Consider the following 23,730-nt stretch of genomic DNA (forward strand, 5'->3'; position numbering starts at 1 on the left):
CACACATGCTTGAAATTTTTTTCTGCAGAAAATACAAGCGATTGTCACTTTACAAAAGTATGATAGTCTTTACACAGTTGCACGATATCTAAATTTCAGTCTGAATTTCATATCACCTTAAATCACCTCTTTTATTACTTAAGCTGTATTTGGCACAAACCTTTCGGAATTTTTGTTCCTCAATGCTCTTCAACTTCGTACTTTATTTGAAATTTTAACTTTTTTCATTTAAGAGTACACTGATGAAACGTGCGTCTGGCGTACAAAATTTTAAGCCTGGTATCTATGATGAGTTTATTTGTAATAATGTTCATCAGTCTTGCATCAGGCCTCATAAATAATTATAAGACTGATCTTCCCAGTTTCATAAATCAATCAATTCAGAAAAAATAACATTTAACCTTTAAGTATACTTAAAATAATTGTGGCAACGAATATATCATTTTTCGCCACTAGATTCTCTACTGAAGAGAAAATATTTTGCCGAGTTTGAGATATTTTAAAATTCTTATTTTAACGATCTATTTTGCAGCTTCACAACGATTGCTGATGGGAGATCTCTGCAACTATTACACAACATTTCCACTGGGATTTATTGCCTCACTAAGTACACCTGAAGTTAGACTTAGGTGTGCTGTAGGAAATGAACAAGAAGACGTGATTATAAATGTTTCGACCTGAGTTAGTCCTTTAAAAATATTAAACAGATCAAATTATACTAAGGGCCAAACAAAGAACAACCCCTACGTAAAATTCAAACCAGTATATATCATTTGGCAGTTGGTAAATCGTTGTAAGATATTGCAGACTTCTTATGAGAACATTCCTTTCAGATTATTTTGGCAATTACCAGAGCTTTTCAATTTTGATATCCTTACGTTCACCAATTCCATATTTCTAACTGAAAAAAATGAAATTGGAACTTTGGAATGAAATGTTCAACCATATCAAATCCCTCCAACTATGTTTAGCATGCATGATGTTGTTGAAAACTTTCCTTTTGTTTTGTTTAATTGGATTATATTTAGATAAAATAATGCAATATTTACTGTTGATCCCTAAAGTTTCAGAACTGTCGATTCAAGATCAAACTGTTCAAGTTACATATAGCCAAATAGAACTCTTACGACACTCATCAATTGTATATTAAAAACATTAAAAACGCAAATTATTTTTACTAAATGCCGTACATCTTATTGTCGCTTTAAAAATTGAAATATAATCAAATAAAAAACTTATTTACGTTAAATTAGACCAGACTTCGAGATCTTTGTGTAAAAAACATATTTACTTTGCTTTGTTTTCGACTGCATGCTATACCAAAAGAAATGAACAAAAAAGTCTGATCAAAAAGGAACTAAGGAGCCACATTTCATGCACATTTAAAGAAAGTTTCATTAAATTCTGTGTTACGGAGGAGAAGCAGATACAATTTACATGGTAGTGTACAGATAGAGCATATGCATGACATGCCAAAGTGTCGGTCTGTTTTCCGTTTATCCGTCTGTCTGTCGATTTCGTACAAATATCTGTGCCATGACCTGGATACAAGGCAAACTGTAATAAATTAGCCCCAGTAATCAATCGGACACTCCAGGACAAGATAATAGCTTGTAGTGTATAAAAATGATAATTATGATAATGTTGATGATAATAATAATGATAAAAACTAGAAATTTATCACTTCAACAAAAAGTACCTCTCGACATGCAGATAACTTCCAAATGCTAAATATCTGAAAGACATACCATTGACTCGACACCTCTTTAAGTTGCCTTATTTTACCATTATGAACGTGTTTTGAAAATTATCAAACTTCAAAGCCTCTTTAAGGAAGGAAGTTGATATGTGGAAATAACCTTTCTCATAAAAGGCTAATGCGTGAAACCCTTCGCAAAAAGATCAACCCATGAAATCAACATAAAAATGAGAAGATATGGTCTAATTTCCAATGAGACAACTCTCCATTAAAAACAACAAAAAATATGTGACTAATTAATGGCTTTCAACAATTAGCAAAACCAATATCGTAAAGTAAGCTATGGGGCCCCGGAATGACAAAATGTTAAACATTTCGATAGAGAAAGATAACGCCCTAACTTACACTTCACAATAAACAAACAAAACAATTATGGCAAACAACCAACGACAACCACTTGATTACAGGTTCCTGACAAAACAAGACAAAACAGAAAGGTCATTTTGTGGTGCATCTCTTTATTAGGTTTAAAACGTTGAAATTTCTATCATGAATAGTCAAATTGACTCAAATAATAGTACTTGGGATCCAGTATTTGCATTGATAAATGCTCCCACAACAGGAAATATACAGTAGTCAACATACAGTTTTGTATTTCTCTTTGAAATAAATAAAATTATTCTGTATTGCATTTATTTGTCCTTCTTGTACGTTACTGGTTATACGAAAAAGCGGGTATGCATAGTTTCTGTTTTCACGTTACATCTCTTCTTTTTCATAAAGATTTTTGCTTTCAATGTCTAGGCTGTAGTGGCTGATGTCTGTGATGTTTCTTTTGCAATTCGCTATATTGGTTCCCTTGATGACTTGCTCACCAGGTTAACATACAGGATCAGAAAGCAGAATGAATATAATGAGTTTGATACGTTATGCTCGTGCATGTTCACACTATAAGGACTTCAAATACAGGAGTTTGCTCCTTACGAAGAAACTGCCCAAACAGAGTTATGAGGAGGAAAGATTAAAAATGACACTCCGTAAATTTTATGGACACCAGATCACGAATTGATTGATTTATACGATGTGTCTGTGTCTAAGCTAACTATATATAACGACATTTTTACCACGTCTTAGATTGTGGTTTACCATCTACGTCGTCTGGTCTGCTAAGTACCGAACGTGACCATTTCCCTAATATGACTGTTTTCCCGAGTGTGAATTCGCATTGCTATTAGACGTGTCTCGGTATTTATACATCCAACATTCATGTATTTTGTTATGATGTTTGGTTTGTAATTTTGGTTGGATATTGTGTTATGTCTTATCGTTTGTGGTTTGAATTCTCTTTTTTTCATTTTCTATATGTATGTAAAAGTTAAGATAATTAATCAACTAGTTCATTTATATGATTTTTAGTTTAAAGCTACTATATGATCCTATATGCACAGGATTTATTTGTTTTTACACAATTTTGATTTAAAAAGAAGAATCAAGTTAGTAGAAAAACCGACATGGTTAGAAAATACAAATAATTACACCATTACTAACACAATTCTATATTAGTATTCGTGTAATGGTTAGAAAATACATAAAATAACACCATTACAAACTTAATCCCAATTTTATATTCTACTTTTAGAAATTACCTGTGACGTCACTTTTTGTGGCGTTGATACATTCGTGTGACGCACAACTCATAATTCATTGTGATGTACATGGGAGGTGTCCGTTGTTATTCTGTGGTTTACATGTTGTAATGTACTTTTATATTTTTTATTTATGTATTTCTCTGTCCTGAGTGTTCTTGTGTTTATTTGTACTGTATTCCTGTCACGTAATGTTGTCATGTTAGCGTTATTATTTACATTGCCATATAAGCGAGAGGTTTGGCTAGCCATAAAACCAGGTTTAACCAATAATTTTTTTCTTAAAATGTCCTGTACCAAGTCAGGAATATGGCAGTTGTTATCAAATAGTCCGTGTCTATGTATGTTGGCGTTTGTTTTTGTAGCAGTTCAGTGTTTATGTTGTTCCTTTGTCATTCTCACAGAGTTGATGTGTTTTCCTCGGTTTTGGACTGTGACTCGGATTTGTTTTAGTTAAATCGATTTCTGACTATTGAACAGCGGTATACTACTATTGCCTTCATTCATCGGCGTCATTGCGCTCGAGCATGTTTCAATTTGTGTATGTAGTATCTCAAAGGCTATTAAAATTTAAATAATGTGAACTCTAACATATGAATATGTATGTTATTAACCAGCTAGGGGGTATGAGGTCCTCTGCGATATGCAAACTTGAGGATTTTATTTCAATGTATTAGTGTATTAGTTTGCATGGCTTGTTGAGAGTCGTATATCACATTAAAGATAATAAGGAATAGGATTATGCGACCTCTTTTTGATGTGTGCTAACAAAAGGATGTAACTAGAAAAATAAAAGACAGGTCTAAAGAAATTATCCGCTGTGTGATGTAATACGACTTCGGTGTGGAGTGGCTCACAAGACTCTTTTCTCGTTTTGCATTTTATAGCATGTTATGCCACAATGTGGACTATTCAATCAGTTTGTAATTCAAAAGAAAATAAAATGACACCATTGTGGTAATCAAAAACCATCAATTGAATGACGAGGTTCGTGTACATGAAAATGTGGTTGGTTCAATCTAGTTTTTTTATATAGATTTTAACCCTCATCTTTTTTATTCTTAATCAGTTGAATAACAGAAGGTAGTCCATTAAAGAACATAAACAAACACAGTACAATTAAAATACCATAACGTTATTTAACATAAACAAAACAATATATAACAATATCGTATCAAAGGGAATTAGCATTTCTGAAAGCAATCTGAAAATACTTAGCCTGTTCGTAGGAAACCTTGCTGTACTCGACATACTCTAATATCAGTAGGTGTACTTCGCAGTAGATTCCATGCAGTAAACTCATAAACAGAACAGGCAGATACGACCTTGTGTAATGTCAAGAACAATCACGTACCCTTTTAATGCGGAAAAACAAACGAATAATTTTAGTCCTTCCTTAAAGTATAGTAGAAGACCGAACAACAGCTGTGTCATTTTAACCTTTATCCATAAATATTAATAGCCAAATGGGAAGATTTAAAGGGCCAAGTCCTAAAATTGATGGCGTAAAAAATAACATCACCAGAAACCGCGGATTGAAATACCACTTCTTATTACAAATGTTAAATTCCTGCATATGGAATCATCATTGAATTCCATAATTAATTTCTATATTTGTGATAAGATTTATCGGATGTTTTGTATTTTTCATGATATTATTATCTCAGTTGTAAAACATTTAATTGAGAAAAGTATTCCGTCCATCAAAATGTAAATTCATGGTAATTGAAACACGGTCATATAGAACTAATTGAGAATTGTGCTATCCATTAGAAGAGGCCATTTGAATTAAAGGAAATACAGAGGGTATGTACAGAAAGTATGTTAGATGAAGAATTTGGTAGTACTGATACTTGTACTTAATATATGTTGATAAGATAGGTCACGCTTGTTAGTTACTATTTATGAGCTATTAAAGTTCGGAAGTAAACTATATTTCGTCAGGAAAAATGTACAAATTTTGTATTATCTTTTATGGTAAGCGTATTTATAAAAAGATGTTGATGCAACTCAGTCCTAACGTCTGTAGTTCCATCAAACTTTTTTATTATTTTTTTCTTTCATTTTTATGCACGATGATTTTTTAGTATTTTGTTTTCTTATTTTGATATAAACAAGACTGATGTTTAATGTATGTTTTTAATTGCTAAACTGTCTATTCTACTTACTAGTACACTTGGTACAGTTATAGTAAAATAATGAATTGCCAAAGACAAAATTTTAATATAACACAATCAAAAACCTGGTAATAAATTGTTCAAATAAGGCCTTAAAGAAAATAGTGGAGTTAACTACTTTTGGAGTGTCAAAAATTAGTTGGAAGTACTTGATAAATTTTGCTCATATTGGTGATTTCGAATCTGTTCAAAGTTTTAATTTTTCTACCGACTTTGCCTCATAATCTCATTAAGAAAAAATTAAAAACCGAACTAAATGGGCATTTAAAAGATTCCGTATATCGTCAAGTTTTCGGAATTCCAATGGGGACTAACTGTGCACCACTTATTGCGGACCTGTTTCTGTATTGTTACGAGTTACAATTTATGACTAAAATCAGCAAAGGCCTATCGAAACAACATCTGATACAAAAATTTAATAACACTTTTAGATATTTGGATGATATATTGACTCTCAATGATGACGACTTCAGTACACTAAAGAGATTTATCCTGCTGAACTGACTTTAAATAAAGCTAATATCAACGATGAACACTGCCCTTTCCTGGATCTTGACATTTGTATCTTTAACGGGAAGCTTAATACCAAAATTTACGATAAAAGAGATGATTTTTCAATAACAACGTATTTGATTTTAACGAAAGAAATTTCTGTATTAATGAAAAATTATTACACCAGGGTTTTCGATATCACAAACTCGTCAAAAAATTTACTAAATTTTATCATCGGTACAAGGACATCATTCGTAAATATAAATCAACGAGCAGACATCTTATACGTTCAGGTGTTTCACATCCATCTTTTATGGTAATTTCTATACAAAGCACAAACATGTCGTCATTCACCTCAAAAGCTAACCAAACCTTTAATCAGACTTATTCAGAAGGGATATAGTTACGATACTATTTTCAGGTCATTAAAGATGGCAATTTTTGTTATTAATATTGATTCACCCATAGGGTCTTTGCATCAGAAAAAAACACATTTATTCTAAAACCAGTTGTTGGCATGATACAGGTTATGTTCTTCTCGTATATTTTATGATGGTATGATACTAAACCCCTAACAGGAGGGATTGTGCTTGATTTTCATATGGTGAAGACATAATCTTTCAATCAGTTTAATTGAGGTCTGGAGCTGGCATGTCAGTAACTGCTAGTAGTCATTTGTTAATTTATGTTGATCATTGTCATTTTACTTAGTTTCTTCTGTTACCAATTCTAACATCGAACTCGGGACTTCTTTTAAACTGATTTTTACTGTGCGTATTGCTGTGTGTTAGTTTATTCTACATTGGTTAGAGGTATAGGGGGAGGGTTGAGATCTCACAAAACATGTTTAACCCCGCCGCATTTTTGTGCCTGTCCTTAGTCAGGAACCTCTGGCCTTTGTTAGTCTTGTATGTTTTTTTAATTTTAGTACATTTATGTTTCGGAGTTTAGTGTGACGTCCATTTTCGCTGAACTAGTATGTATACATTTTTGTTTAGGGGCCAGTTGAAGCCCGCCTCCGGGTGCGGGATTTTCTCGCTGTGTTGAAGACCCAAATGGTGGCCTTGGGCTGTTTTCTGCTCTTTGGTCGGGTTGTTATCTCTTTGCAACATTCCCCGTTTCCATTTTCAATTTTATTTTGATATTGTTTACACACAATTATAAAAGATGTTTAAACATTTTTACAAGATTTTTCTGTTGTGAAACTTTTAGAAATGTTGACTCCGTTTTGCATACAAATAGAAAATTTGATATATAGTATAACACAAAATATCGTAGTGACAATATGTACACAAAGGCCTGTTAGTATATCTATAAAAAAAATTCTTCAAAGAACTGGAATATTCACATAACCCTTGCTGGGGAACTTTGCACTACTTTGTACAACAATCAAGCAGATAAATGAGATATTTTACGTTGTAGTGTTGTTCGGAAGGACAACGGCTTTCTTCAATAATGGTATGCCATGTGACGTCATCAATGGCTTTAATTGTGACAGGTTCAGTGTAGACACCGATGAAAGAATCTGTGACACAAACGGAATCTTGTATCACAACTTGTGAGTAAATTGTAAAAAGAATAAAGTTCGTACATTTATTTAACAGTTAATTATAAAAAGCCAGGCGGGGTTGATGAATGATGTGAAAAGAACAAATAATGGTATGACCGTTTTTGAATGCAACCTGAAGTCATGAACACAAATAAAAACTCGAGCATTTTTTTTTTAATATATTTGCATTCATGTGAGAAATAAGTCACATATGGTATGAATTATAAAAAAATATATATCTTTTAAAAACAAATATCTGATAAGATCAAAAATATTTTCGACAAACATTGATTTTCATATTTTTCAATTTTCCTAATATAAACTAAATGAAAAAGAACAAAAAATGTCAACACATATACATATATATATATATATATATCACAATTATATATGCCCCTGCTTGGTTTTTAAAAATAACTGTCCTTAATTGAAACTAGAATCTTTAAAGAAATATAAAGATGACGAGGGGGTCATTTAAAATTACAATCCGAAGAAGAGACAACACTATAGCAAAGATAAAAGAAAAGACAACGTCCACTAACCCCTAAACATACAACTACTGATTTAACAACACGATTCTTTTAAAAACCCATGTATCAGAAGGGAGTTATTAACAACATTTAAAAATTGAAATTATCCACTTTAACATGTTTAACACTAAGAAACCGCAAACTTAGAAACGAAACCTCAGCTTTTTTCTCCATTTTATATTCTGATGGAACAGGATGATTTTGGAAATGAATATTTTAGTCTGGTAAGAACTGAAAAACATATGTAACCTTGCCCAAAACATGATGAAAGTGAATATTTTGCCCAACAAATTGCAGGAAATGAAATTCTACAAAAGTAATGAAAATAAATAATTCAACCGACTGGGATCTTTTGAAAATGTTCTATACCGTTTGAGTGATGATACATACTAAATATTACTTTTTTATTTTTATTTCGGATTCACACTAAAAATAAAAATACTTTGCAGTTTTGTTCGAACACTTTAACATATAAATATAATCTGATAGGCAATTATAATCACTTTAGTTTACTGTAATTTTCCCCTTAACTATTATAAGGCCCTCGGTGTCATAAATCACTTTCAAAACATAATATTTTTATACGAAGAATTTCGGTTACATGTTTCATATTTTAGAATACACTTTATGTTATAATGTTGTTCTTAACAGCCATTTTCTCTGCTAACTGATGCGTAATACCATTTCTGATCGAAAAATAAAATACTAACAAATATTAACTGAGGTAAACGTATGATCAATCCAAATATCTAGTTAACCTTATATTTATCTAGCTGTGCATTCGATCAAGCCGTTTGTAAAGACAGCACAGTAGTGATAGACTCTTCATTCTCATGTTTACTGTCGCCAGCAACAGCTACGGTTAAACTACCGACAACCACAACCAAAACGACGACGACGAGTACCACAAAAATGTCTACAACAGCACAAATCTTAATAACAGGAACAACGGATTTACCAACAACAACAACAAAGAAAACAACTTTACCGACGACACAGTTTTCTACCATAACTTCAAACTTGACATCTGGCAATTTAATGACATCACAAATTCCGAGTAAGACATCGACTAAAAAAATCCAATCAACAACAATGACACATCTTTCAACGACTGTAAAACCAAATTCCACGACACCAAAACCCTATTCCACGACACCAAAGCCACAACCAACGACTCCACAACCGAATTCAACGACATCAAAACCCAAACCAACGACTCCACAACCTAATTCAACGACATCAAAATCCCAACCAACGACTCAACAACCTAATTCAACAATACCAGAACCCCGCTCAACTACAGCACTGCCTTCTGGATCATCAACACTCCAGCCTACACGTAGTCAGTTAGAACAAATGTTTTGTGACAATAAAAATATAATTGCATGTCATAATGATCCAAACAAAGTATGTGGTACTGATGGCGTTACATATGATAACAAGTGAGTACCACTCATGTTATTTTATATCATTATACTTGAAGTTAAAATGCCTGATTTTGATTGATTAATACGAGGGAGAGACATTTTATTCTATCCCATGGCTCAGCTTCGCCTCGGTTGTTTTCTCGGGGTAACAATCTGCACTGTCACTCTCTCAGCTATGTGTTATTTGTATAGTATAAGAATCGTAGCTTTATAAAGTTTGTAAAAATATAACTCATTATCGTAATGATGAAAAACGAGAATTTGATAACGTGCAATAACACAATCATAATTAATGGTTATGTATGTAAATTAGAACTGCATTTTGTCCGATAATGCAATTATTTTAAAAATTCCACAATATAAAATAAGGAGATGTAGTGTGATTGCCAATGAAACAACTATCCACCATAGTTGAAATGACGTAGATGTAAGCAATAATAGGTCATTGTACAACCTTCAACACTGAAAAAAAAACCATACCGTATAGTCAGCTATAAAAGGCACCGACATTAAAAAATATAAAACAATTCAAACGAGAAAAACTTAACGGCCTGTTTACGACTGTTTTAGGTTCTTTCATTCGCGTGTAATCAAACCACGATGTTATTTGTGTCAGCAGTTTGTCATCCCTAGAAGTTTGTAACAATCATTATACCATTTACCCAATTCATATATGCTATTTTTTCAGTTGTGAGTTTGCCAAAGTACAGTGTGACAATTTCTACCTACAAATAAAAAACGCTGGAGATTGCAGTCCATAGACCATTTTAAAACCCAATAAATATACGTATTTCAAGCAATGGTTATTTTGTTAAGAATATTTTTATCATGGTTTTGAAGTGATAAGTTACATAACCAAAAGACATTTAGAGGTCAACACGTGGTCTTCAATAACATACGACTGTTCTGAATTCCTTCACCCTATTTGGTTAATTAACAGGCCTAGTCCTTCTTATTGTACACCATTTTTACCTTTGGAAAGTGTAAATAGCATAAATATGTGTGTATTATCACGCTGTGACACAGTTTATCCATTAACTCGAAATGGAATTTGAAATATGGATTCACAGCTTTTAAGAAATATTTTTATATACAAGTTTTTTTAAGTTTTTTCTTGCTCAGAAATTATTAACTTTTTATGAAATCTTTGCCTTGCACAGAAATGTCGTATTTGTTTAATTCGAAATCGTGTCTTATAATATGGACACTCAGTCTTTTAAATTTTTGAAGACCGTATGTTGTTGAACTCTAAATGTCCATTGTTGTTATTTTGTATTGTTTGGATGGTGTCTCATTGTCTCTTATCAAATATCTCCTCCTATTCATTTTACAAAATTTCGTCCATTTAGGAACCAGTAATGGTATCTGAACACGGGGACGTATGTTTGATAGAAGAACTTTGCACGCTGAGAATTTTAAATGCCCATTATAATTATATATATTAATGTCAATTTCAAAATAAACCAAGTATCAACCATTACTTTGCTTTAATGTAGGTGGTCGGGTCATAAAATACTTAAATTCTTTTGATTTACAGTTCCTATAAGATCTATTCCAAGTCAACTTCTTTTCATAAATGTAATGTGGCTTTTAACATAATTTGGAAAAGAAATGAAATGGGTCAGGTTTCGATTAGCTGAATTCCTTAACCATATTTGGTTAATTATCATGCATAGTCCTTCTTACTGTACAATATGTTCACTTTCCCTTGTTAGGCATATTACAATATCGTCAACTTATATAACTTAGAAAAGAAATGAAAAGGGGTCAGATTTTTCGTCTATATCTGTTGTACCACACGACCTTATACACTCCGAATAAATACGATTGCCATGATATGACGGAATAGTTCTACGGATGAAAACATTCCTCGTAGATACAATACAACAATAACCAGATTGACTCAGTTCGAAGTCGTCATGATAAGAACATAGATAAGTCACGGATATAGGACATAGGGAACAGTTATAGGTGTGTAAAGGAGAAATAATAAAGAACGTCACTAAAATGACTGTGTTAATCAATCTGTGTATTGGTAAGTATAGTATTTTAAATCACTTATCCCCTTTCCAGATTGATTAATATAGTTTATTTTGTAAAAGTAGTTCGTCAGATTGTAAAGGTTTTCTGGTATTTCAAAGGATTTTCAACAGCGCTAGAGACCATGGTCTACGCCACATAGGTACTTGGAGATAGGACAATTTGTTTTACGTTTCCAAAATCCGTCACTAAAAAAAAAATTTTTTAATGAATTTTAGCCTCTCGCGTTTTTTCATGATATACTAAAATAACATGTATTTATTTTTTACTATCAATTCCCTAGTTCACTATCCACAGCGGCCACTTATATATAAATATTATCAGTGGCCGCCGTGGCTAGTAAACTTAAAATCGATAGTAAATACATAAAATATGTTATTTCTAGTATATATATGTATGTTGATATAATACAGGAAAACGGGAAAATAGTTTGAAAAAAAAAAAAAAAATAACGGTTTTTGGAAAAAAAGGGGCTTAAAAAAAATTGTCCTGTCCCAAAGTACATATGGACTCTAAATCTATTGAATAGTAGATGACAGAAACACAAGAACAAACAAGTGATAAACAATATTATATATATATTGCCGCATAAAAAAACGTGTATTGATTTAAAGCCAGATCAAAGTACTTAAACTGCCGAACATGTCGTCCAGCAGCCGATTGTACGAACGTGTCATTAGTCTAATGAGTCATTAAGTCATCATTAGCCTAATGCATCATAAAGGCTTAATGAAGACTTAATGACCAATTAGGCTAATGCCACTTTCGTACAACCGGGTGCTGCACTCTAATATCGGTTGCTGTGCTATAGATGATGTCGTAAGTAATGTCATAAACAACACAGGAATAAAACAATGATACACAACACACAGAACAACAAATCTAATGCATTAAAGTATTGCTTCAAACTTTAAATTATCGAATTGAATCGATTGAATGAACAACAACAGTCTATCAATAATTCTATTGGGGAAAAGAGAAAGATTTGTTGGACAAAACCTCTATCAATAATCATATTGGGGAAAAGAGAAAGATTTGTTGGACAAAATATAAACTTTAATGAATAATGTGTCCGTAAAAACTGGAAGCGAAATACCACTTTTAATCAAATTTATGCTGTTGGAATCAAAAATGCACAATAACAATTAAGTAAAAGTTTTGCAGAATTTATGATATCTTTATCCGTGCTGCATTTTTTTTTTTAATTCTCTAAATGAAAGATACGCTTGTAATACGAGAAAAATTAAAAAATCCTAATTTATATGATGTGACAATACATTTGTGTATTTTAGAGACGAGTTGCAAGTATGATTTTTTTTTTAAGAAATGTATATTGATTTCTAAAGTTCCTCCTTTGTTTGAAATGCATCCGGTCAAAATCAACGGGTTCAGTTTATATATATTACTAGCAGGTCTGAATTAGCCATTTTCTAATTCAATCCACCATTTTCTACACAAATAAATGCATGTACCAAGTCAGGAATATGACAGTTGTTTTCCAATCGTTTGATTTGTTTGAGCTTTTGATTTTGCTATTTGATAAAGGACCTTCAAAAGTGATGATTTTCTAAAAATTAATTGACATTTCACAGTGATATCATACTTTAACTTTGTTTAAACCTGTTTATTTACTTTTGACTTTAATTATTTATCCCTTGTAATTTTTTATTAACTGTGTATTTGCATTCAGGTGTCACAGGTCAAATTTATTCGTTCATTGTGTGTTAATTTACGTTTTTTGATTGAGTTAAGCCTACCAATTGATATTTTATAGTGTGTTTTTCTATGTTGTGATGTTATACTATTGTTTCAGAAAAGGGAGAAGGTTTGGTACCATTAAAACGTTTAATCCCTCTGCAAATGTTTGCACCTGTCCTAAGTCAGGAATCTGATTACAGTAGTTGTCGTCTGTTTATGTATTTCATACGTGTTTCTCGTTTCTCGTTTTTATATAGATTAGACCGTTGGTTTTTCCGTTTGAATGGTTTTACACTAGTAATTTTTTGGGAGCCCTTTATAGCTTGCTGTTCGGTGTGAGCCAATGCTCCGTGTTGAAGGCCGTACCTTGACCTATAATGGTTTACTTTTATAAATTGTAACTTGGATGGAGAGTTGTCTCATTGGCACTCATACCACATCTTCCTATATCTATTTACGTTTTGAATTATCCTTGGAGTTCGGTATTTTTGTTATTTTACTTTTTTGTTGTATGCCAAAGTCTGTGAAAATGAAAACGTCAAACATTTTGAGCACAAGTCTTTTTTCATAGCGGAATCATGATTAATTTTACCGGTCGGAAATATAGTTTTCAACTTGCAAAAGTGTACTTACTAGTGCAATATATAATTTACGAAAGTGATGCACAAAACTTAAATAAATGCACAGTTTTACTTACTTCAAAATAACAAGTTTTGATCAAGTTTCCTAGTATCTTGATAAATTTTAAAAATATTTAGCAACTCTATATCCCTCGTAGAAAAAACAAACAAATGTTACCTTTCGGTATTACATGGGATACAGTTTATTAAATCATAACGATTCACAATATCATATAGTAAACATTTCGTTATCAAAAGTTCTATTGTATAATAATAAAAGGGATATTGCACGACAAAGGTGAAAATTACCACTTCTCAATATGATAGTGTACTCTGGACAAATTGCACTAATATCTGTTAACCCTATACACAGGCACTTGTCTCTAAAGAAATAAAATCCTATATACCTCAAAGGTTTAAAGAAAAAAAAAAAGTGTACGTGACCCTAAATATAAAAAAAACCCACCGTTATGTATTACAGTGATGAGCGTGATCTGTGGAGTATCAGCAACAGTAGGGTTTGAGGATCTTTGTCGAGAGATAATACTACTTGACTGTAGTCAGCTGACGGTCGATACAGACGAGACAGTATGTGACTCTAATGGAAACTCCTATATAAATTTGTGAGTAGTTAATCAATGTTTATATTAAGTTTATGCTAGTATTTGGAAAAAAAGAAGGCAGTGTGAAAGGCACTTGTAATATTACTCAACAAACATACAGAACAGAGTTTGTAGGTTAATTTAATTATTATTCATTGACCTAACATGGTCAGGGACCATCCTTTAAATGAGGGTGGTAAAAGGGGAGGGGGTCTGAACACGGAAACACGTGAAATAAAAATCGCAAAAAAGTTGCACGGAAAATAAAAATCGGGAAAAACGAAGCACGAGAAATAAAGTAGTAAATATTAAGGAAAAAAGTACTAGAAGTTATTACTCAGCCGTTCTTGGAGATCATGCAGTCATTATTAATGGACATGAAGAAACTGCGGTCGGGTTGCACTATGACAGGACGAATGACCGGATTTCGACAGGATAATGACCGGATGAGATATAAATGGTCAGAACTGTTTTGTTATTTGGCAGATTGTTTTTTATATTTGGAGACCTTTGAGATTCTAAACTATGTTTTATGAAAATCTAAATAAAAAGTTAAAAAAAAAATTTTTGAGCAAAAGTTTCATGAAACTAAGAAATCTGCGAGATTAATTAATATTTTATATGACAATAAAAACTTTATAGTAAAAAAAAATGTTTTTCTACAAAAAAAATTGACCGGTTTACTTTTTAATCAAATGCGGGACAAGCACGAAACACGAAACACGGAAAATAAATAAGGGGAAACACGAAGTACGCACATCGAACCAAACACGAGAAAACGAGAAATAAAACGTCAAAACACGAAAACACGTGAAATAAAAAGGCCGAAAACGTTGCACGAAAATAACCCTTTACCACCCTCTTTAAATATATCTTTTTGTTTAAAAGACTTACTGCAAAAAGATACTGTTGTTGTTCAATGATTGTGTATGGTATTTTTTTATGAATATAATTTCATTTTTAGCTCACTTTCCCATGGAAATGTGAGCTTTTGCCATCACTTGGCGTCCGTCGTCGTCTGGCGTCGTCCGTCGTCAGCCGTCCGGTGTAAACTATTTCAAACATCTTCATTTCTGAAACTACTGAACCAATTCCAACAAACTTAAGCTGAATGATCCTTAGGGTATCCAGAATAAAGTTTGTGTTTTATTTTCTGTTTCGTCAAAAAACATGGCCGCCATGGCTAAAAAAAGAACATAGGGGTAAAATGCAGTTTTTGGCTTATATCTCAAAAACTAAAGCATTTAGAGCAATTCTGACATGGGGGTTAAAGTGTTCATTAGGTGAAGTTCTACCAGCCCTTATATTTTAAGACGAATCTAATAACCCATTGATGGGTTGCTGCCACTAAATTGTTAATTTTAAAGAAATTTTGCAGTTTTTGGTTATCTTGAATATTATTATAGATAAAGATAAACTGTAAACAGCAAAAATGTTCAGCAAAGTAAGATCTACAAATAAGTTTTATATGACCAAAATTGTCAATTGACCCCTTAAAGAGTTATTGCCCTTTAAGGACAATTTTACACAATTTGTTTATCATGTTTTCTAACTTTAAAAAATCTTCTCCTCTGAAACAAGAAACATAGCCACTATGGCTAAAATAAAACATAGGAGTAAAATGCATTTTTTTTTGCTTTTGAAGAAAATATGACTGATACAAAGAACATTTAAATGGCATTTTAAGCAACTCATTTAAAATATATATTGAAAAGCAAAAATAATCATTGATGAAAGATTTAAGCAAAAAATTACAAGTGAGCGATTCAGGCTCTTGAGAGCCTCTTGTTTTTATTATTATTGCTAAAATTCTTTACAGGTTTGTTCTAGGTATTGCACATGAGTGTGTCTTCCTGCGCTCTTTATGCCATTGCTATATATTCTGAAGTTAATCTATTCTGAAGTAAGGCAACCAATATTGGGGTATAGGATGGCATGATTTCCTATTTAGTTCTTTGAGTTTGCTTTCAGTAACTATGAACATATTTGGATATGATATTGTTCACTATTGTTTTGTTTGTGGTTGTGTTTTTATTTTCTTTGTTATCATTATTATAGACTTAAATGATTTCCTCTTGCTGATTTTTATCTTATTTTATCATGCATATTTGAAAGTCCATTGATTGAAAGGCATAGGAGGACTGCGATCTTAAAAAATTGTATTCCCCCTCCATTGTTTTAACTTTTTTTGTCATATGGGGAATTTGTGTCTAGGGCAGACTTTTTTTTATAGTCTTTGTGTTTAATTCATTCACAGATTTTTAAACTCGATGCGGTAAAAAAAGAGCTGGTATATTATTTTATATTATTATTTCCATATTTGAATTTTCCTTGGCGTTCGGTATTTTTTTGTTATTTTACTTTTTATTTATACTACTGTCTATTGTTGAAGACCGTATGCTGACCTCTATATTTCTTTATGGAACGTTGTACTTTTGTCTTATTGATATGTACCCTACATAACCATAAACTTATGTGTAGATTATATAAGTGATTATTTCACTTTAAAAACTATATTTTATCACTTCAACTGACGCTTTGATTATCAATTCTCAACATTTTCCGCCGGTGAATGCACTGTTTTATTGAAAATCAAAATCATTAAAATTATGGTAAAATTGAATATAAATGTATTTATTCTTTCTTTTTAGCTGTGCATTTGATCAAGCCAGATGTAAGGACAAACGTATACAAATAGATGCGGATTTTGGATGTTTGACGACACCCAACAAGATGTCATCTACAACATATGTTGCCATGACAACCAAAAGGGCAATTCCTACAACAACTACACAAAAACAAACAACTACTACTACAGCTCCAATGCCTACAACAACACCTAAACCTACACGTGACCAGCTCGGACAATTGTTTTGTGATAACAAAGACATAGTTACATGTAGCTATGATCCAACGAAAGTTTGCGCCTCTAATGGAGTTACACACAAAAATAAGTAAGTTTGATATTATACTAAGGGGCGTCAGGCTATTTTATCTTCACAATATTACAGGAACATTTTGTGTCAAGGGTGGTTGAACACGTGGTGAGGTATACTGAGATGTGCGGGACGATGTATAATACCTTAAATTTTTCCGATTAGAAGTCAGTTATACATAGACAATAATAGTGCATTGACTTGACATATCAACGATATAAGGATGAGGCTTAGAAACGGGGAAATGCGAGGCTCTGCCGAGCTTTTTCTCCGTTTCGGGCCGAATCCTTATATCGTTGATATGTCAAGTCAATGCACTATTATTGTCTTTATACTGCAATAAAAAAAATAAACATTTTCAATTGTTGTTTAATGTGTTAATGTTATTATTTAATTTAAATATTGGGAAACTTCCCCCTTTTATAAAAAGGCCTCATATCATACAGGCAGAGAAATATACAACACAATGAAATGTACATTACCTGTTGAAACCCGCAATCGATGGTGAACGAATTTGTTTGAGAATGAACTAAAATATCAACAATAAGCATAAAACATAATGATTTATTATAGTTTGCAAACCAAAAATATTAACAAGTGAAATATGTTCTTCTAAAAATTGCAAAAGAAATAAGTTTGAGTCGTTGTATACATTGGAAACAAGAACAGGTTGAATAGGTCGTATGAATAATTAATTATAATTTCGGCAATTTCTATTTAAATATTCATGAGGAAAAGTGATATCAGGTCAGTGACTGTATATGACATAGAAATATACGGTCAACGCATTTTGACTGCTCAAATAGAACGAGTGCAGTATAAATACATCTTAGCTGGTACTAACAATTGGAAAAACATATTATTGGTATTTCATTTGTCTGCCATTAGTGGGATAAACATTATCTTGCGTCACCACTAAACGCTTTGATGGAAATAAAGGTCCCATCGCCATAACTATGAAGTATAAAGTGCTTTCAAATAAAAAAAAAATAAAAACGTTCGGTGATATACCAATGAAATAGAAAAGAAAGTTTCGTTAAATGAATAAATAAAAAGCTTCAGAAAAATCTGATATATATATATTGAATTAACATCATAATAAATAAACTGGAAACGCTTTATTCATTTATTAATCTGAATCTAGCAATCTTACTTTTTTCCCTTTCAGTTGTGAATTTCAAAAGGCACAATGTGACAACATCTGGCTATCAATAATACACACGGGTAGCTGTTGAAAACAAAGCTTGGAAAAAGAATGCGATGAACGAAAATATTTCCAAAACAGTATCGTCCAATAAAATTGGTCTCCAATACAGTATCGTCCAATAAAATTGATCAGATCACTTAATCAAAGCTTTACAATAACAAAAGTTCAAGAGATGTAAGATATATTGAAGAAATTAAAAAAATAAATGCTCAATAGAGATTGATTCCAGTTTCTTCGTCTGAGGATAAAGACTTGCCCGAAAAGGGCCTCGATTTAGCTGTGCAGGATGTATAAAAACGCAATCGCGTCCGGTATGTCAAAATGTGGAAGCGAAATCCGTTGCGCTTGGGAAACAACGCAACAATTGTTTAAGGGTCCGTAAATGGTCCGTTTCAAAAAATAAGTGTTTCCTCTTTCCGACATACCATCTTTTCCACTGGAAGTCCAAATTTCTCGTCCTTCATCATGGTCAGCCCAATTTGAAAAGTTTGCATATTAGATAGGTTGCTAATTTCTTCTCGTTCTCAATATGCACGGAAACTTGTTTGAAGTAAAGCAAACAACAATCAGTACATGTACATAAAATAAAACATGAAGTAAAACAAACCACATCTTTTTAATATTGGTCCACTATCAAATCAGCAATGCAAAAGGAGAAAAACATTCAATTTCAAATTGCCGCCAGATTGGGCCTCTTTATGATCAGCGCAAATTTAAAAATTTCCTATGTACGTATGGTTAGGTCACATGTTTTGATTGTATGGTAGTTGTTTAAACCAAGTATGCATGGAGAGACATGTGGACAGTTGGGTAGCTATTCAATTGTTTAAGAAAAATCACTGACAGCTGTGAATTATTCAAGCATAACATTCTTTGACTGTTAATATAAACATAATGAGATGTGGTATGATTGCCAATGAGACAACTATCCACCAAATGACGTGCATATTTAGTATTAGCAATTATAGGTCACCGTTCGGCCTTCAACAAACAGAAAAAACCCATACCGTATAGTAAGCTATAAAAGGCCCCGTAATAAAAAAATGTGAAACAATTCAAACGAGAAAACTAACGGTATTATTTATAACAATCCAATTTACGAACATCAAATATGATATACGTCATATATACAATCTGTCGATACCTGTATAATGCACAAGGTCATGTTTTTCTCTGACTGTTTATGCCGTCTTTACACTAAATCCATTGGATGCTGGGTGCGTACTGATTGATATTTTAGTCTTAGATGCAGGATTTTTTTTTATTAGTTGTTATTGGCTTTGAACTAGCTGTCAGTAACTGCGGGTACTCTCAGATCTGTACTTAAAGTCTTTTTGGTGCGGGGATGTGCAAGTACCCTGCCACGTCCACTCTGTGTTTTTGTTAGAATTATTTCTATTTGTATCCATCTGAAGAGTTAAGCCTTTTTTAACTGATTTTTATAGTTTGTTCTTATGTTGTATTATTACATCACTGTTTCATGTTCGGGGAGGGTTGGCGCCTTCAGGCTAGTTTAACCCCTCCACATTCTATACGTGCCTGTCCCAAGTTAGGAGCATGTAGTTCAGTGGTTTTCGTTTGCTGCTGTGTATCATATTTGTTTTTCGTTCATTATTTTGTACATAAATTAGGCCGTTATTTTTCGCGTTTGAATTGTTTTACATTTGTCATTTCGGGGCCTTTTTTTAGCGGACTATGCGGTATGGGTTTTGCTCATTGTTGAAGGCCATACGGTGACCTTTAGTTGTTTATTTCTGTGTTAATTGGCTCTTGTGTAGAGTTGTCTCATTGGCAATCATATCACATCTTCTAAATTTTATATTTTTCAATATATGTCTAGTTATGTTATATTTTTTTTTAAAAATCAAAAAAAAATCAATGTTAGTAGCGATAATGTCTAAAGATTTTACTACAGTGTTGAATTGATAACCTTAAAAATAAGTTTATTAAATTGGTCAATGAGTTTACATCGATCGTATTTAAATTTACGGGATCTTTAAACCACATCACCATAAAAAGAAGAATATGATATCCCGTTTTTAGAAGAATTTTACAGATACAGCAAAACTACCTAACCAACTCTTTGTATCTTTGAAATGCTTTAGTAAAAGTTTAAATTAATTTGTGATAACGAAATCCCTGACTTAATTATTTACCAGTTATACATGAATTATGTTAATTGAAATCTAAAACGCGACTACAGACACCGTACAAAGGGGCCAACAGCACATCATCGTCTAAAAACAGAAAATTTCCAATACGGAACGAAAATCGTCCCTTTTGTCGTTTATTTTTGTATACAGTTTCCCGTGTGAAACTGAAATATCCAAATCTAGAAAATTACAATTATTGGCTTGCTGTCTGTATTAGATTCATTTACAGTAAGCTTTTTTGGGGAATTTTCCACAGTGAAATTAGAAAATTCTCAATTATTTAAAGCAAAAATGTCATCAGAGTAACGGTAAATGTTTTAAAATTTATCCATTACTGATCTTTACTGAGTTTGGTCATAAACTGTGATTCATAATAATACAGGAACAAGTCTGCTTTTAAAAGCGTAATTGGTGCCCATAGGAATGCCTACAATCTGTCGATAACTTAATTGCCGACACGTACATGAATGTTGTCATGTAAAAAATTACAGATTTAATCAACTCGTCACAGAAGGGAAAATGTGGATATATATATATACGTGTGGTACAAAAATGCAACGGCTCATGTTCAGTACAAAACAATTACTAGTAAAGTGTTTAAGATCGAACAAGGAGTCGGTCAAGGACGTGTAATGTCTGCTTGGCTTTTTTCACTTTTTATTAACGATATGAATTACCAGCTTATAGAGTCTAAGAGTGGATTGATCATTGAACATTTACATATTCCGTGTGTTCTTTTAGCAGATGACACTACCTTGTTGAGTAGCTCAAATAACGGATTACAAATACTTTTAAGTATTGTTCACGAATATGTACAAAGATGGAGACTTAAATATAATGCTTTGAAAAGTAAATTTTTACTTTTTAGTCCCAAAAAATATATGCAAAAACCTGATTACGTGTTTTCATTCGGTGATGCTACAATTTTGATGAATGCTACAGTTACTTATGCTGGAACTCTGCTAGACTGTTTGAGAAGAACTTTCGGAAGGACAGATATTGCTTGTAAGAAATTAAAGCCAAATTTGCATTCGCTGTATAATATTGGTGTGAATCCAAATGGCATGTCACCGATCGCAAATACCGTTATATGGAAGAAGAGTTATCCTTCCTTGTGCACTTTATGCCTGTGAACTTTGGGGACATTTAAATTCAACGGAGATTGGAATGTTAGAACAAGCACAGAGATATTTCACACGTTTTATCAAAGATCACCAAATGACTCTTGTATAAGTAATTTAGATCTTTGGACAATAGAAGGTCTCAATGACAAATTTAAGATTTTATTTCTTGGTAAATTATGTAGAGCGTCTGTTACAACTACTCATAAGCAACTGTTTAATTTACGACTCAGTCAAATACTCTGTGGGGAATTGGCGAAATCATCATTAACTTATGATCTTATACAAACTTTAGCGAAATATAATATGTTATCATTCCTTGAAAGTTATATCGAGGAGGCATATATTCCAGATAAAAGACTTTGGTCCAAAATAGTTAGTCAGTCAACAACAATTTTTGAAGAAAATAGATGGATACTGTCTGTTCAACGTCGACCGGAACTCAACCGTTATTTTAAAATAATTTAATTTTGGATGTAACGCGTCTTCTGATTGGCTGACGTTGTTTTGTTTATCAGCTCATAGACATAATTTTGTCATGTGACCGTGACGTCATCAACGTTTTTTCATGGTTTACTACGGTTTAAAATGGAATTTATAATTAAATTATAAGAAATGACTGTAATATTTTGTCTGTCTATTCGAAATAACATAAAAAATGTGGTGCACACTTTAAAATAACCCGCTACGCGGGTTATTCAGTGTGCATCACATTTTTGATGTTATTTCTTCATAGACAGAAAAAATATTACAGTCATTCCTTAAATACATTCTTGTCTTACAGATCATAGACTTGTCAGACTTTCAGCTACGGACCCTTTTTTCACAAGAGGTCTTTTACTTCTAATTCGTTTAGGATCCGTTGCCATTGAGAGTGGACAATGTACTATATGTAATCATTATACTGATGATATTGTAAAACACTTAATTCTAAATTGTGAAAATACTATAATATTCTAAATGAAATGTTCAATGCGATAGTCGACTTATTGTCGGTACAAGATTCTGTAGGACTATTTCAGCAGGACGAAGACGATATGCTTGTGACATTACTTGGTGGAGTAAATGATTATGTAAAACAACTGAACTCTGATGTGTGGAAACAATTGATGCTGTGCTTAGCGGGTCATATGTTGAAATTGTACAATCACTTCAAAAGTGTTTTATTTTACCATAATTTTAATTTTGGTCACTAAATCGGCAAAGTTGTATGTGCATTTGTTCTCTATTTTTTGTATTTATTATGTGTTGGACATTATAATCATCATGTAGTGTAATGACCTTATTGTCATATTGTGTTCATAATATTTTGTATATAGCTTGTTAATTTCCTTTTGTATGTATTAACTATATGTCAGTCTTCATATATTGGAGTAAATAAAGACAATCAATCAATCAATCAATTAGGGTTCTTTCAAATGCTGAATCTAAACCTGTATTTAAATTTTGGATTTTTGGGCCCAGTTTTCAAGTTGGTCAAAATCAGGGTCCAAAATAAAACTTTGTTTGATTTCATCAAAACTTGAATTCTTGGGGTTCTTTGATATGCTGATTCTAACAATGCACTTAGATTTTGGATATTGTACCATAAAAGGTAAATGTCCAATTTCAAATTTTTCAGTTCTTTGGCCACATTCATTTTGTGTCACAAACCTATGCTGTGTCAAATATTCAATCACAATCCAAATTCAGAGCTGTTTTAATCTTAAATGTTGTGTCCATACTTGCTCAACTGTTCAGGGTTCGACCTATGGAGAAAAATCCGGTTTGCTGTCACTCTGACAGCCTCTTGTTACAGGTGATCTTATGTTGTGCTGTTAACCCACTGTCCAA

The 23,730-nt window shown here is 32.4% G+C and overlaps 2 protein-coding genes across 3 annotated transcripts; both read left to right on the top strand.

The window, feature by feature from the left end:
* Nucleotides 1-4,061: 4,061 nt before the first annotated feature.
* On the top strand, nt 4,062-10,316 carry LOC127701649 (salivary glue protein Sgs-3-like). 2 transcript variants are annotated; one of them, XM_052205637.1, is made up of 4 exons: nt 4,062-4,353; nt 7,437-7,572; nt 8,867-9,535; nt 10,209-10,316. In XM_052205637.1, the coding sequence occupies exons 2-4, from the start codon at nt 7,475-7,477 to the stop codon at nt 10,279-10,281; spliced, it is 840 nt and encodes a 279-aa protein (XP_052061597.1). In that variant the 5' UTR covers nt 4,062-4,353; nt 7,437-7,474; the 3' UTR covers nt 10,282-10,316. The 2 variants fall into 2 exon arrangements, with proteins under 2 accessions (XP_052061597.1, XP_052061596.1); XM_052205636.1 differs by lacking the exon at nt 4,062-4,353 and adding an exon at nt 5,252-5,322.
* Nucleotides 10,317-10,409: 93 nt separating this feature from the next.
* LOC127701650 (uncharacterized) lies at nt 10,410-18,842 on the top strand. The gene is made up of 4 exons (XM_052205639.1): nt 10,410-11,555; nt 14,360-14,501; nt 17,132-17,434; nt 18,585-18,842. The coding sequence occupies exons 1-4, from the start codon at nt 11,528-11,530 to the stop codon at nt 18,649-18,651; spliced, it is 540 nt and encodes a 179-aa protein (XP_052061599.1). The 5' UTR covers nt 10,410-11,527; the 3' UTR covers nt 18,652-18,842.
* Nucleotides 18,843-23,730: the final 4,888 nt, after the last annotated feature.

Source organism: Mytilus californianus, unplaced genomic scaffold (genome assembly GCF_021869535.1).
Source record: "Mytilus californianus isolate M0D057914Y unplaced genomic scaffold, xbMytCali1.0.p SCAF_5, whole genome shotgun sequence".
NCBI classification, from domain to species: Eukaryota; Metazoa; Mollusca; class Bivalvia; order Mytilida; family Mytilidae; genus Mytilus; species Mytilus californianus.

Bases quoted from the DNA above. Each gene is read 5' to 3' on its own strand.
- LOC127701649 (XM_052205636.1), top strand. From the start codon at position 5,295: ATGTACAAATTTTGTATTATCTTTTATG. The intron at 5,323-7,436 runs GTAAGCGTATTT...TTTACGTTGTAG, and splicing joins ATTTTGTATTATCTTTTATG to TGTTGTTCGGAAGGACAACG. The intron at 7,573-8,866 runs GTGAGTAAATTG...ATATTTATCTAG, and splicing joins GGAATCTTGTATCACAACTT to CTGTGCATTCGATCAAGCCG.
- LOC127701650 (XM_052205639.1), top strand. From the start codon at position 11,528: ATGACTGTGTTAATCAATCTGTGTATTG. The intron at 11,556-14,359 runs GTAAGTATAGTA...TATGTATTACAG, and splicing joins GTTAATCAATCTGTGTATTG to TGATGAGCGTGATCTGTGGA. The intron at 14,502-17,131 runs GTGAGTAGTTAA...CTTTCTTTTTAG, and splicing joins GGAAACTCCTATATAAATTT to CTGTGCATTTGATCAAGCCA.